The following is a 17,214-nucleotide window of genomic DNA, read 5'->3' as shown; positions in this document are numbered from 1 at the left end:
TTTTTTTTAGGTTTTTTTAGGTGGACACAATATATTTATTTATTTATTTTTATGTTGTGCTGAGGATTGAACCCAGGGCCTCGCATGTTCTAGATGAGCTTTCTACCGCTGAGCCCCAACCCCAGCCCCAACTTATGCATTCTTAGTTTTACAAAATGTTTAAACATTAATGAAGACCATTTTCTTATAAAACATCAAAAAGAAGGAAGGAAAGAAAAGCTTATAAGGAAAAAGAAGATGAGGAAAAGGTGGAAAAGAGAAAGTAAGTAAAACAGAAACAAAAGGAAGACAGAAAATATATCAGACTATTGTCAGTTATTATCTGAGTTATAAAAAATTTTAGTAAACCCCAAAATAATTTCATATCCAATACCACCTGGTATCAATAAAGGTTGATAAAAAAGACTTTCAAAGTAATTCAAGAATATGTACCAGCAATCATAAAATACATATACCCTTTTATCTAGTACATCTTTTAAATTTATTACATTCTCTAATCTGTCTAATGCATCTCAACAGGAAGTGTTAGATGCAAAATAATTACACATAGAGAACATCATAATTTTAAAATAGGCTGAATTTACTCTGTTTTCAACAATAACAAAAAATATTTTATAAATAAATGTGACAATGTAGCATACATACATATGTAAGATGTGTATTTTGCATAAATATATGTGATTAGTTTATTTATATTACCTTCTAGCTTACTAAATACATTAAAATACTTAGCCCAATTTTTGTTACTTAGGTAACAATTAATTTCATTGTGATGTTACTGATATACATAAAATGACATACTTGCTCCAGGGACAACAAGCAGGTATAATCCCTCGAGGGTAGCAACAACTGCTTCTCCATAAAGGTTTTTCCAAGGAATCTTCAAAGTTAATTTATCTAAAGAAATATAATTTCAATCTTAAATGTTTATTTGACTGCTCAAGTAGATAATAAATTTCTTACTTTCCATTAAGAAAAAAGTATAACAAAACTCTCCATGCATATTGTGTTTACATTGCTCAGAAAAAAAATGAAAAGACTCCAAGATTCAAGTTAACAAAGATATTTTCCATATAATAGTACCATTATAAGTAAATATTCACATTATGCTTTATCTTTATACTCTCCAAACTTTTTGAGAGCTAGTATTTCATTTAATATTACAAAACTGAAGGATAAATGCAGTGGCTATTTTTTCAATTTTGAAAAATAGGAAATTCAACAGGCATGGTGGCAAATGCCAGTAATCCCAGCAGCTCAGGAGGCTAAGACAGGAGGATGGCAAGTTCAAAGCCAGCCTCAGCAACAGCGAGGCACTAAACAACTCAGTGAGACCCTGTCTCTAAATAAAATATAAATTAGGGCTGGAGATGTGGCTCAGTGGTAAAGTGCTCCTGAGTTCAATTCCTGGTACCTCTCCCCCTAAAAAAAGGAAATTCAGTCCCAGAAAGGTTAGACTGACATGCTTAAGTCCACACAGGTCATTAGCAAAACCATATAAAACTTCAGGGGTAGGAGAGGTTTGGACAGAATTCTAGTAGTAGTGTGGAGGGCAGACTGGGAGCTGCTAAATATTACATATTACATACAACATATTACATACTAAATATGGTTTGCTGGAACCAGAACTCATCTGAATATTGCATATACTGTTACATTCACAACAACAACTAAATCTCTAAAAATAATATGTGTACAAGATCCCAGGAGTTGAAGTAACAACATAGAGAAGGGTCCCAAGGAATAGATCTTTGACAGTATATAAAGTTGCTAGGACAGCAAGAGGTGAGCTTTAAAAGAAAGTCATAACTGTTTTATGGTGTTATATTAATATGACTCTATTATTACATAACTCAGACTGGTTACATTCCAAAAATCTACTTATCAGTCACTTGAAAGGCAGAACACATTTTCTCTCTTAGAAACAATAGTATTAGTACCAGGCCCTTCAGGAAAGAGTCCACAGAAACTGTCACAATGTAGATAAACTCTGGCTCTAATATTTACATATTTAGGGTTCTACAGGAAAAAGAAAAAAGGACAGAAAAGAGAATACAGCTAAATTTTGAAAGGGAAAAAAATCTGTCTTTTGTACTTTCTTTATCCTTTCCCATCTCCAGTTATCCCTCTTTCCAGGGCTCCAGGCAGCCCCCAGTCTGCCCTCAACACTACTACTAGAATTCTGTCCAAACCTTTCCTACCCTTGAAGTTTTATATGGTTTTGTTTTTGTTTTTTTGTTTGTTTGCTTGTTTTATTTTGGTAACAGGATTGAATTCAGGGGCACTCAACCACTGAGCCACATCCTCAGCCCTTTTGCATTTTTTATTTAGATTCCAATGTAAACTACCTTCCATATCATAACTGTAAAAAAAAAATAACATGATAAAAGCTGCAGTTCTCTCAGTGCTGATGATCAAGACTTTTAGGAGAACAGAATCTGATTCAACTCATGCTAGTATGTGAATGACTAAGTCACTTACACTAGCATTTTTAAATGAAGATGCTCAAAGTGCAAAGACTTGATAAACAATATAAAAAGATGAAAAGGAAATAAAATAATGCTATGTAAAGTGTGATATTTTGGTCACCTGGACAGTTTTACCTGGGAATCTATTCCAGGGTTAAAATATCAAATTATTTCTCCATTTAGATTTTATTTTCATTTCAGCCTATAAACCTGGTGAGTTTCTTAAATGGCTCCCAGGTCATGGGAGTTTAGAGGTAATACTAGTATACTTTTGGGTCACTTCTAATTCTTATTGTTTTATACTAGGCATTGCATATATTTATAACTGATACAATTTGTAATTATCTCATAATCTTTAACCATTTATTTAACTGCCTTCTCCATGAGCATAAGACTGAAATAGTGGGAAATGCCCCTTTAAAAATCTATAGCTGAGGGGCTGGGATTGTGGCTAAGTGGTAGAGTGCTCACCTAGCATGAGCGGGACTCAGGTCCGATCTTCAGCAACACATAAAAATAAAGGCATTGTGTTAAAAAAAAAAATCTACAGCTGAGGTATAATATTCTAACCTGAGAAGAAATTCAACAACTAATATAAACACTCTGGGGCTGAGGATGTGGCTCAAGCAGTAATGCGCTCGCCTGGCATGCGCGGGGCACTGGGTTTGATCCTCAGCACCACATAAAAAATAAAATAAAGATGTTGTGTCCACCGAAAACTGAAAAATATATATTAAAAAATTCTCCCTCTCCCCCTCCCTCTCTCTCTCTATCTCTCTCTCTCTCTCTCTCTCTCTCTATATATATATATATATATATATATATATATAAAATAAAAAAATAAACACTCTATTAACCAAGATAAAGGACGAATATGCTTTGCATCCCTTATTATGTAATGGGTCTCTTGTAACTGAGCAACTCTGGAGAAGCTATTAAATCCTTATTATACTTTAAAAGTTATAAGAACATATTTAAACCACTAGAAAAGCTCCTTCAACATATAAATCTAATTATAAGAATATAGTAAATAATGCAAAATTTCTTTAGTCTACTATAATTTATCCAATACACTGGAAAAACAATTTTACTATATGTCCTAATTTTAGATCTCTATCACATCCTTGAAAACAAAGACATCATCTTCATTCTTGATTCTCCCACAGTACTTGATTAGACATATTCAGCATGTATGCATAAATATTTCAAAGGTAAAAGGATGAATGAATGGCTACAACATCTATACTATAGGATTTCAATAAAGCACACAGGGCCACAATAATACTTCTAGAGCACTACTAGAACAATACTACCATAGTTGGCAGTACTTAACAAACAAAAAGATGGCACATGTCCCATAGATACTTTCAATTTCAGGTAATGACTTCTATTACAAATGACAAAAGCAAACTCACGTTCCTTTATATTAAAAGGATACATGTAATTTATGTAAAATGGACCCAAACAGTATAAAAGACAAAGCCTTCCTAGAATTCAAAATACTAAATCAAGAAGAGAAGCAATGTGGTATAACAGCAAGGTGCTATAAGTAGGATCAAGGACATGGTATAAGTGAAAATTATAAAGAGTAAGCTATTTAGGGTTGTAATTATGTAATTTATGTTTACATATAGAGAGATACACATTAAGTAAAAAATCAGGTAGCATGAACTAATTGGGAGAATTTTGTAAATTAAATTTTCTGTTAAAAACTTTCTTCTACAAAGATATGTGTTTCGTATCAATGGTCTTAATCTAAGAGTGTAGCTGCAAAGAAGAAAACTTTGTACTTACCAAAATATATCCTCCATACCACACTGCGGCATAACATATTAAGTGAAAATGGTTGAACAAACTTGAGGAAAACAAGTTATATTTTAAAGTTTATTTAACAGAGTTTTCAAATTATTCTACTCTCACATATACAGAAAAAGCACACAAGTTATGAGTTCTGAAAATGAAGACATATTTTGTGCAGCAGAATCAAAGCCTGAAGAACATGACTGCAATTCACATACCTTTCATTTTAGAAGGTGATTTTCTACCCTTTAAAAAAAATACTGAAGTATATAGGTATAATATATAAGCTTAGAACTCTAAAATTAAGATAAACCAAAAATCTCTCATGTTTTAATCAAGTTAAAAAATATTTCTTAGATTAAACAGTACATGCAAAATAAAGAACTAAAAGGACTAATAATAATTCAAATGAAGAGTGAAATACTTACCAATTTGGCCAGCCTTGACTTTAAAAGGAACATCCAATTCACTCTTCAGAAGGAAGAAAAAAGTGTAAATGACATCTTAAATTATTAAGCAATCCCCCCCCCAAAAAAAAAAAAACATTTTTGTATCATCATTTAAATACACTCACCTAGAAAGGAAAAAAAACACAAATTCTCTATATTTGAATAACTCATAAACTGTATGCTTTATAGCCAGAGTTTTATTAAACTTTGACTTACAAAAATGGAAAAGAGTTTGTAGTTTTATAAAGTAATTGGATAAACTGGTTACTTGTTCCAATAAAACAAATGAAAATTCCATGAACTTAAACACAGGAACATTGTTTATCCAAAATGCTAGAACAAGAAAAGGAATAGAGTACTTTCACATAAATTAGTTGGCTATAATATCTGAATAATTGTCTCAAATCAAATATTTCTTAAAAGAATAAAAGTTTTTAAAGTAAAGGTAGATTCCCAACATATCATTTACTAAAGTAGCATTTCCTGTAAGCTGAAGACAAACACGAACCAATAATAAAAGATTTTCACTTATTTAGATTCAAACTATTAGAAAATTCAAATTACTTTTTTTTATTCACAGAATACTAAACAATAACTGATATTCATAATGACCACCAGAGTCTTCAGAATTATTAATAACTAAACCAGTCAGTACAGACTTCCCAATAGGCATTACCTTAATACACGGGAGTAATATGAAAATGTGGCCACAGAAACACAGTACTTTAGGTTACAAGTAACTAAAATAATCAATTTACATGATAATCTGATTAATTGAGCATTCTAAATGAATGGGAACTGAACAAAATACTAATCATTTTTAACAGAAAAATCTTTTTTAGACCAAAAAACAAACAAAAACCCTTCACTGGCAATAAGAGCAATTCTGCCCTCCCAGAAGACAGAAAAGATAAATTCAAGGGAATTCAATCTAAACAGGATACAAACCATAACTACCTACTTCTGAAACTGGTTTCATGCTCATTTTTAGCTTCTTAAAATAACTTTTACACCAAATAAATGTAAAGAACCCATATCCAAAATTAAAACCTCACCAATGTGGTTATATTGGGAAAGGAGTCTATTATGACAAGTAATGGAGAATAAATCACAAAATATTTAATTTAATTATACCCGAAATGCAAATTAGGCTAACACAAATTAGACTAATGTTGGATTTATCTTCTAAGTAGGTGATATATACTCTGTCCCCACATTCTATTTATAGTTATGTTCTTATAAAATCTTGTCAAAAAATAAGCTTTATTCTAAACTCTAGCAATAAAATCATGAGTTCTAAATTTTTAAAGGAAATTTTAAAAATTGTGACATGCTATATAAAGGAAGAAAAGAAAATTTTAAATTATTTTGAGTATCTACTGTGTGCCAGGCTAAACTTCTCATCTTATTTAAGCCACAAAGAAACAGATATAGGCTAAATATAAACCTAATGGGGAAGAAGGTGAGTCTCGTTTTTAGCTAAACAGAAAATAACGCAAAGTATAAGACACAGAATAAAATTACTATTTTAGCTCTTAATATTACCATAATACCATAAGACTAGGGAGACTGTTTAAAATCAAGCCCTTATTTAAAAGATAATTCTGAAGAAAAATGTTTCTGTAAAAAAAAATGCAGACTTGAAAAGCTGTATAGTCAAATTAAGGCAAGAAAAAACATTGCATTTTCAGAGACAGTATATTGATCACTAGGGGAAAAATATTCCAAATCTTTAATCTCAAATTTTCCATTAACTGTTAAATAAGTAATCTTGCTTTGAGTGACTCAATCACTTTATCTTGTACCTGGTACCAGATGCCTAGTAACCAAAGGTTTCTAAGAGCTTACCAAATTAACTGAATTTTTAGCATAGTTTAAAACAAACTTACCAGAGCATTTTCTTTTATCTGTAGATTATCTAAAGCCACATTACCTGTAAAAAAAGAAAAAATACAACATTAAAATACCAATTAGCATAACCTGTCATGACAAAGTACCAAATTCTAAGAACATAATGCTAAGAGTTAAGATTACATGGCAAAGAAGGGACCTAAAGACCCAAGTGTCCAGCAAGGAAGAATAAATCATAATACATCTGTATTACAGAGCAAAAAAATGTAGAAAGACATGGGAAAATGTTCACAAAATATTTGGGGTTTTTTTTGTGTGTGGGGGGGAAATGGGGTATCAGGGATTAAGCTCAGGAGCACTCAACCACTGAGCCACATCCCCAGCGCTATTTTTTATTTTATTTAGAGACAAGGACTCACTGAGTTACTTAGTGCCTCGCTTTTGCTGAGGCTGGTTTTCAAGTCATGATCCTCCTGAATCAGCCTCCTGAGCCGCTAGGATTTACAGGCATGCCCCACCACACCAGGCAATACTAAGATTTTTATTTTATTTTATTTTATTTAAATATACGACAGTGAAATGCATTACAATTCTTATTACACATATAGAGCACAATTTTTCATATCTTTGTATATAAAGTATGTTCACACCAATTCATGCCTTTATTCATGTACTTTTTTCCTTTTTTGCATTACAATTCTTATTACACATATATATCACAATTTTTCATATATCTGTTGTATATAAATTATATGTTGACATATAATTGGAGCCTTCATACATGTACTTTGGATAATGATGTCCATCACATTCCACCATCCTTGCTAATCGCCTGCCCCCTCCCTTTCCCTCCTACCCCTCTGCCCTATCTAGAATTCATCTATTCCTCCTATACTCCCCCTCCCTACCCCAAGATGAATTAGCCTCCTTATATCAGAGAAAACATTTGGCATTTGTTTTTTTGGGATTGGCTAACTTCACTTAGCATTATCTTCTCCAAAGCCATCCATTTACTTGCAAATGCCATGATTTTATTCTCTTTTATTGCTGAGTAAAATTCCATTGTGTATATATGCCACATTTTTTTATCCACTCATCCACTGAATGGCATCTAGGTTGGCTCCACGGTTTAGCTATTGTGAATTGTGCTGCTATAAACACTGATGTGGCTGTGTCCCAATAGTATGCTGTTTTTAAGTCCTTTGGGTATAGTCCGAGGAGAGGGATAGCTGGGTCAAATGGTGGTTCCATTCCCAGATTTCCAAGGAATCTCCATACTGCTTTCCAAATTGGCTGTACCAATTTGCAGTCCCACCAGCAATGTATAAGTGTACCTTTTTCCCCACATCCTCGCCAACACTTACTGTTGTTTGTCTTCATAATAGCTGCCATTCTGACTGGAGTGAGATGATATCTTAGAGTAGTTTTGATTTGAGTTTCTCTGATTGCTAGAGATGATGAACATTTTTTCATATGTTTGTTGACTGACTGTACATCATCTTCTGAGAAGTGTGTGTTCAGGTCCTTGGCCCATTTGTTGACTAGGTTATTTGTTTTTTTCAGTGCTTAGCTTTTTGAGTTCTTTATATACCCTAGAGATTAGTGCTCTATCTGATGTATGAGGGGTAAACCTTTGCTCCCAGGATGTAGGCTCGAACTGGATGTCAACACCTCACAGATTGTTTCTTTTGCTGAGAAGAAACTTTTTAGTTTGATTCTATCCCCTTTATTGATTTTTGGCTTAATTCTTGCACTACTGGAGTCTTATTAAGGAAGTTGGGGCCTAATCCCACATGATAATACTAAGATTTTTAAAAGGCTAAAGAACACACAGATTGATCCAATTTTAGAAGTTTATATATATACACACACACGTGCATGTACACAGCACCCACAAACAAAAACAAGTGTTAAAAAAAGACACCCACAATGCTCATTTCTACACAATAAAGTTCATTTTCTATGTACATGCAGTTTTCAAATTTTCTAAAATACTTTGCTAAAAACAATAAAGGAAGAGAAGGAGGTAAGAAACTTCATGAATGGGTAGAAAATATTATAGCATTATAACAGGAAGGAAGGGGGAAAAATACAGGCAGTCAAGCATCTTCTAGAATATTCTAAAGAGAAATTAAAACTTGAAACAAGGCCATAACTTCAAGGTCATAGAGGTGGAGTCACAGGGAAGACTGATTTTAGAGGCAGAACTGACAGAATGCCATCACTGCTGAAAAATGAAGTGATTGTGAAAGCATGTGTTAGGCAAGTGGGGGATTAAAAAAAAACCCTTGAGTATTAACAATGCTCTAAAATTACACAAAGTGAACAACTATTTCCCAGTTTAATTCTGTAACATGATGAATTACACTAAACTGAAATTGGCAACTCACATCAACTAACAAAAGGTATCTGCATAGACATTACAGCACATTTGAAGCCACTCAAACACAAGATCAAAGGTCCACGTGGAGACTTTCAAACCTGCTTACGAGTTTTTGACTGTTCTACTCAAAGACTCCCAAATGGTGACTCAGGTGTCACCAGAGATAGTTAACTAAGTCCTCTGCATTGGAGATGAAATTTTTATAACACTTGTTAAGGCACTAACATAATATGTAAAAATATAAATGTTCTTATAAAAAGATGGCTGTTTGTCAGGAGCAGTGGTATACAACTGTAATCCCAGCGGCTCAGGAGGCTGAGGCAGGAGGATTGCAAGTTCAAATCCAGCCTCAGCAATTTAGCAAGATCCTATCTCAAAACAAAAAATAAAAAGAGCTAGGGATGTGGCTCAGTGGTTGAGTGCCCCTGGATTCACCTCTGGTGCCAAAGTAACAAATACAAAAAACAGCTGTTTGCATTGCAGTGAACTTTGGTTCTTTGATAAAGTAATACATGGTATTACAGATGTGGAATGCTTGGGGCTGGGGTTGTTGCTCAGCAGTAGAATGCTCGCCTAGCTCATGCAAGGCCCTGGGGTCAATCCTCAGCACCACATAAAAATAAATAAATAAAACAAAGGTATTGTGTCCAACTAAGTATTTAAAAAAAAACAAAGATGTACAATGCTGAATGTGACAATTTGGTTAACAGACTTAAACATGTCTATTTAGAAAGACTGACAGAGATTATAAATTATTATTACTGGGAGGTGGGATTAAGGATGGCTTTTTTAATAGTGGTTTTCATTATTTTCTAGTTTTTATTACTTTTATATGAAATTATTGTACAAATTACAATATGGGAAACTAAAACAAGTTTTAATGTCAATATGATATCAATATTTTCACATAAATCTTTCCTACCCCTAATATCCACATTAACTACAGACTCAGAAAAATAACAAAAGACCTATCAATTTTGCTACCTAGAGTCTAACAAATAAATGCACACTTCCTCTCTAAAACATATCAGTGTTATCTAAGTTATTTGCACTGAAGGAGGAGCTGCTAGTCCTAAACAAAAGGAAGGGAGGAACAGCAGCAGATTTCAGACTAACACCAGCTCTGGCCTAAAGAGGTAAAAGTGCATTCACTCCTTCAACCAGCAGATGAGTGCCCTAACTAGGCAAGGCACTGTCTAGCAAATGTTCACCACATTGCACACTGCTCTGACAGCAACAGTTTCATGCATATCTTATGAATGCTAAAACCACCATCTAAATAAAAATAACTAAAACAGATAATAAACATCAACCATTTTATATTTATCTGAATACTGAAAAATGATTTAGTTTTCCTTCAAGATAACCTGGTAACTACTGCTGAAGCCAGATCACCAGGACTAAGAATATGCAGCACTCATAGGAAGCTCCTGAAAACCTAAAGGAAGAATAAATATCAGTGCTTAATCTTAAGAGGGGAAAAAAAAACATGATGACTAACAATTGGAGATAAATACACCTGACTCTGCCAACAAGGAAAGCACTGAAGCCAATCCTACAGGCAGATGGCTCTTAAATCTTAACCCATTCAAAGAGACCAAGAAGATGGGCAACGTGGAAAGCTCTGTGAAGTAGTGTCCTATGCTGGACGGTCAGGTCTAAAGGATGAGAGTAAGGAATAGGTATAGTCTGAGTTTTAGAGAAGACTCTACACAATTCTCAGGAATAAACTACAAACATTTTTGGATGAACACATACTACTGGAAAGCTACACATAAAGTATCAAAGTAAATCCTGAAGAATATTTTAAGAAGTATCCTAAAATAGTGAATCCTGAATCAAAACTTATCTGATAATCTTTCTTAATGAACCGGAAGATGGAAGTGAAGTTAAATCCATTAAATTACCAAATGATACCAAAAGTTAGTCACTTAGAAAATAAACAAAAAAAGAAGTGCTTACTAAATTACAGAAAACAATAAAGTTAGTATTTTTATGAATAAAAATCAAATGAAGCTGACAATAATATGGAACAACTTTGCCTAAATCCAGGAATTATTTTGAAAACACATAATTGCCAATAAAAAAAAATGTAAGAAATATAGTGCTGATACTAAATGCCTCCAGCTGAAAATAATCCTTCTGAACTTTCACAGAAGTTTAGGCTATATCATTCTTATGATACTTAACACTTAACTTTATATAAATCTCGTAGGTTACTACTTAGGAAATTCTTACTAATTTTCCTCATAGTAGGCACTTAATAAATATTGACTTAACTGATTTAGGATAGATACAATATGGGGTGGAAATAATTACAATAAAAACATAAACTTATATTTTAGAAAACACTTTCACATCTATTATATTACTGAATCTTTGTAGCCTCCTGGGCAGGAGGTAGAACATATATAATAAAAAAGAGAAATTGAGGCTTAATGAAGTTACACAGTGATCTAAGAAGCTATGACAACCGACACCGAGCCCAGATCGGCTGAATTCAAGCTCCCGTTTGCCTGCATCTCGCAGACAAACCTCTGTGACTCAGCACTAAACGATCCCACTGAAACAACTGGTCGGCCCTTATGAACCTGCGGAGATTAATACCAACCCAGCCTTCATAGGTAGTGGTCACAGGATTGAGACGGGGCTTGGGAGAGCCGGTCAAGACCCACCCGTTGCATCAGTCACCCAGCAAAGGGAACGAACTGTCACGATTTGCATGGGATACCACCATGGCAGAGAACTGACGTCACCAGAATGTGGCAGAGGAGATAACTTCATTGAAACCAGCAGCAACAGGTGTGTAACCCACTAGCCCTTCCTCTCCACACAGCAGGGAAACCTTAAGAGCCCCTCCCAGCTTTCCCGTAAGGGCCCCTCCCAGCTCTCCCGTGAGAGCGATAGTCAGACCGAGGGAATCAGGAGTGGCGCGGGACTCGAGGCGTGGAACCCCCAGCTACCAGTCCCACCAGCGCTGACAACTGAGGTCTCTTGCACCAGCTACCGGGGACGTGGCTACCGGAGGGCAAGGAAAATTCGCTGAGGGTTCTCAGCCCCAGGCTCCACAAACTTAGGGTCTGAGGGAATGGCAAACAGGGAGAGAGTGCCCAATTGTTCAAGAAAATAGGACTCCTGGGAGCACCAGACCTGGTGTGTAGCCAGTATTGTGGTGAGTGTCACCGGTGAGCAGGGCCTGGCTTGAGGAAAAGTGGGGAAGTGACTAGACACAAGAAAAGGCCCTAGGCACTCAGGATTGGAGACTCGCCCAGTCTGGGAGGAAGAGCTGCTGCACAGTGATTGGTTCCCGCGTATTGCGAGGAGAAGCTTGGCCCAGTGGGCACAGCTCCACCTACTGGAAGAGAAGTTAATCAAACTCTAAGACAGCATTTATTAAATTGTTTTTTATTTTGGTTTTTATTTTTCATTTTAATTTTTTTTTATTTTTTAAATTTTTTAAAATATATTTTATTATTTTTTTATTTTAATTTTTATTTTTTATTAGTTTTTTTAAATTTTTTTTCTTTTTTTCTTTTCTATTTTTTTCTTTTGTCTTTTCATTTCTTTTCAATTTCCTTATTCCCCCTTCCTTGAATTGTACCTGCTTACTCTCATTCTCTTTAGTGACTTCTTCCCTTCCCTTCTAATACCTTTCCTCACAAGCATCAAATAAATTTACAGGAGTAAACAGTAACTCAGCAGTCAAACAAAACAAGAAGTAATATGACAAGCATGAAAAAGCAAGGAAGAAAAGGAGTACAAACAATGCAGGACAGCCTAAATATTCAGGAGGACCTAGAGGCATCAGAAAAATAGCCAAATAAAGAACTCAAGGAATACCTTAGACAGATGGAATGGAATCTTAAAGAGGATATGAGACAGCAAATTCAAACAGTGAAACAACACATTGAAAATGAATTACATAAACAGATAAAAGAGGCAAATAAGCATCTTTATCAGGAGATAGAGATTATAAAAAAAATCAAACAATAATTCTAGAAATGAAGGAAACTATAAACCAAATTAAAAACTCAAATGAGAGTATCACTAACAGAGTGGAGCAAGTAGAAGCCAGAACGTCAGATAATGAAGACAAAATATATCATCTTGAAAAGAGTCTAGCCAACTCAGAAAGGCTGGTAAAAAATCACGAGAAAAACAACCAAGAGATATGGGATAACATAAAAAAACCAAACTTAAGAGTCATCGGGATAGAGGAAGGTATAGAGTTTCAAACCAAGGGAATGTGCAACCTGCTGAATGACATAATTATAGAAAACTTTCCAGAAATAAAAAAGGAAACGGATATACAAATTGTCGATGCATACAGGACACCGAGCAAACAAAATCACAGTAGACCAACGCTAAGACACATTGTTATGAAGATATCCAATATACAGAACAAAGAGAAAATATTAAAAGCTACAAGAGAAAGGAGGCAGATTACATTCAGGGGTAAACCAATAAGGTTAACAACGGATTTTTCATCACAGACGCTGAAGGCGAAAAGATCCTGGAACAACGTATTTCAAACACTGAAAGACAATGGATGCCAACCAAAAAATTTGTATCCAGTAAGCAAGCACGGTGGCCATCCTCATATCGAATAAAATCGACTTCAAGACTAAGTTAATCAAAAGGGATAAGGAAGGACATTATATACTGTTAAAAGGAACCATTCACCAACAAGACATAACAATTATCAATATTTATGCACCAAATAAGGGTGTTGCGACATTCATAAAACAAACTCTCCACAAGTTCAAGAATCAAATAGACCACAACACAATAATTATGGGTGACTTCAACACACCTCACTCACCATTGGACAGATCCTCCAAACAAAGTTGAATAAAGAAACTATAGAACTCAATATCAGAATCAATAACCTAGACTTAACTGACATATATAGAATATATCAACCATCATCAAGTGGATATACTTTTTTCTCAGTAGCACATGGATCCTTCTCAAAAATAGACCATATATTATGCCATAGGGCAACCCTCAGTAAATATAAAGGGGTGGAGATAATACCATGCATTTTATCTGATCATAATGGAATGAAACTGGAAATCAATGATAAAAGAAGGAAGGAAAAATCCTACATCACATGGAAAATGAACAATATGTTACTGAATGATCAATGGGTTACAGAAGACATAAAGGAGGAAATCAAAAAATTCTTAGAGATAAATGAAAATACAGACACAACATATCGGAATCTATGGGACACAATGAAAGCAGTTTTAAGAGGGAAATTCATCCCCTGGAGGTCATTCCTCAAAAAAAGAAAAAAACAGCAAATAAATGAGCTCACACTTCATCTCAAAGCCCTAGAAAAGGAAGAACAAAACAACAGCAAATGTAGCAAAAGGCAAGAAATAATTAAAATCAGAGTGGAAATCAATGAAATTGAAACAAAAGAAACTATTGAAAAAATTGACAAAACTAAAATTGGTTCTTCGAAAAAATAAATAAGATCGACAGACCCTTAGCCATGCTAACAAAGAGAAGAAGAGAGAGAACTCAAATTACTAACATACGGGATGAAAAAGGCAATATCACAACAGATGCTACAGAAATACAGAAGAAATTAGAAATTATTTTGAAAACCTATATTCCAATAAAATAGAAGATAGTGAAGACATTGATAAATTTCTTAAGTCATATGATTTGCCCAGACTGAGTCAGGAGGATACACACAATTTGAACAGACCAATATCAATGGATGAAATAGAAGAAGCAATCAAAAGACTACCAACCAAGGAAAGCCCTGGACTGGATGGGTATACAGCGGAGTTTTACAAAACCTTTAAAGAAGAATTAATACCAATACTTTTCAAGTTATTTCAGGAAATAGAAAAAGAGGGAGCGCTTCCAAATTCATTCTATGAGGCCAACATCACCCTGATTCCGAAACCAGACAAAGACACCTCAAAGAAAGAAAACTACAGACCAATATCTCTAATGAACCTAGATGCAAAAATCCTCAATAAAATTCTGGTGAATCGGATACAAAAACACATCAAAAAAATTGTGCACCATGATCAAGTAGGATTCATCCCTGGGATGCAAGGATGGTTCAATATACGGAAATCAATAAATGTTATTCACCACATCAATAGACTCAAAGATAAGAACCATATGATCATCTCAATAGACACAGAGAAAGCATTCGACAAAGTACAGCATCCCTTTATGTTCAAAACTCTAGAAAAACTAGGGATAACAGGAACTTACCTCAACATTGTAAAAGCTATCTATGCTAAGCCTCAGGCTAGCATCATTCTGAATGGAGAAAAACTGAAGGCATTCCCTCTAAAATCTGGAACAAGACAGGGATGCCCTCTATCACCACTTCTATTCAATATAGTTCTCGAAACACTGGCCAGAGCAATTCGACAGATGAAAGAAATTAAAGGCATAAAAATAGGAAAAGAAGAACTTAAATTATCACTATTTACGGAAAACATGATTCTATACCTAGAAAACCCAAAAGGGTCTACAAAGAAACTACTAGAATTAATAGATGAATTCAGCAAAGTGGCAGGATATAAAATCAACACGCATAAATCAAAGGCATTTCTGTATATCAGCGACAAAACTTCTGAAACGGAAATGAGGAAAAACACCCGTCACAATATCCTCAAAAAAAATAAAATACTTGGGAATCAACCTAACAAAAGACGTGAAAGATTTATACAATGAACACTACAGAACCCTAAAGAGAGAGAGAGAAGAAGATCTTAGAAGATGGAAAAATATACCCTGTTCATAGATAGGCAGAACTAACATCATCAAAATGGTGATATTACCAAAAGTTCTCTATAGGTTTAATGCAATGCCAATCAAAATCCTAATGGCATTTCTTGTAGAAATAGATAAAGCAATCATGAAATTCATATGGAAAAATAAAAGACCCAGAATACCAAAAGCAACTCTAAGCAGTAAGTGTGAATCAGGCGGTATAGCGATACCAGATTTCAAACTATATTACAGAGCAATAGTAACAAAAACAGCATGGTACTGGTACCAAAACAGGCGGGTGGACAAATGGTACAGAATAGAGGACACAGAGACTAATCCACAAAGTTACAACTATCTTATATTTGATAAAGGGGCTAAAAGCATGCAATGGAGGAAGGATAGCATCTTCAACAAATGGTGCTGGGAAAACTGGAAATCCATATGCAACAAAATGAAACTGAATTCCCTTCTCTTGCCATGCACAAAAGTTAACTCAAAATGGATCAAGGAGCTTGATATCAAATCAGAGACTCTGCGTCTGATAGAAGAAAAAGTTGGCTCCGATCTACATATTGTGGGGTCGGGCTCCAAATTCCTTAGGATACCCATAGCACAAGAGTTAATAACAAGAATCAACAAATGGGACTTACTTAAACTAAAAAGATTTTTCTCAGTAAGAGAAACAATAAGAGAGGTAAATACGGAGCCTACATCCTGGGAACAAATTTTTACTCCTCACACTTCAGATAGAGCCCTAATATCCAGAGTATACAAAGAACTCAAAAAATTAAACAATAAGATAACAAATAACCCAATCAACAAATGGGCCAAGGACCTGAACAGACACTTCTCAGAGGAGGACATACAATCAATCAACAAGTACATGAAAAAATGCTCACCATCTCTAGCAGTCAGAGAAATGCAAATCAAAACCACCCTAAGATACCATCTCACTCCAGTAAGATTGGCAGCCATTAGGAAGTCAAACAACAACAAGTGCTGGCGAGGATGTGGAGAAAAGGGTACTCTTGTACATTGCTGGTGGGACTGCAAATTGGTGCAGCCAATTTGGAAAGCAGTATGGAGATTCCTGGGAAAGCTGGGAATGGAACCACCATTTGACCCAGCTATTGCCCTTCTCGGACTATTCCCTGAAGACCTTAAAAGAGCATACTACAGGGATACTGCCACATCGATGTTCATAGCAGCACAATTCACCATAGCTAGACTGTGGAACCAACCCGGATGCCCTTCAATAGATGAATGGATAAAAAAAAATGTGGCATTCATACACAATGGAGTATTACTCTGCACTAAAAAATGACAAAAATCATGGAATTTGCAGGGAAATGGATGGCATTAGAGCAGATTATACTAAGTGAAGCTAGCCAATCCCTAAAAAACAAATGCCAAATGTCTTCTTTGATATAATGAGAGCAACTAAGAACAGAGCAGGGAGGAAGAGCAGGAGGAAAAGATTAACATTAAACAGAGACATGAGGTGGGAGGGAAA

At 34.8% G+C, this 17,214-nt stretch overlaps 1 protein-coding gene across 2 annotated transcripts in view; it reads right to left on the bottom strand.

Annotated features, from left to right (window-relative positions):
• Nucleotides 1-17,214, bottom strand: part of LOC124080583 (intermembrane lipid transfer protein VPS13C) — a 140,760-nt gene that overhangs the window by 116,256 nt on the left and 7,290 nt on the right. For both annotated transcript variants that reach the window (XM_058573333.1, XM_046426544.2), the window contains exons 2-4: nucleotides 6,607-6,650; nucleotides 4,697-4,739; nucleotides 802-897 (exon numbers count right to left, since the gene is read on the bottom strand). In XM_058573333.1, coding sequence (XP_058429316.1) covers nucleotides 802-897; nucleotides 4,697-4,739; nucleotides 6,607-6,650 — 183 coding nt within the window. The remainder of the gene's footprint in view (nucleotides 1-801; nucleotides 898-4,696; nucleotides 4,740-6,606; nucleotides 6,651-17,214) is intronic.

This window comes from Marmota monax, unplaced genomic scaffold (genome assembly GCF_021218885.2).
Source record: "Marmota monax isolate L192 unplaced genomic scaffold, Marmota_monax_Labrador192_F-V1.1 WCK01_AAM20220418_F8-fsc00078, whole genome shotgun sequence".
NCBI lineage: Eukaryota > Metazoa > Chordata > Mammalia > Rodentia > Sciuridae > Marmota > Marmota monax.
Note: the sequence above shows the minus strand (reverse complement) of the source record. Positions and strands in the feature narration are given on the sequence as shown.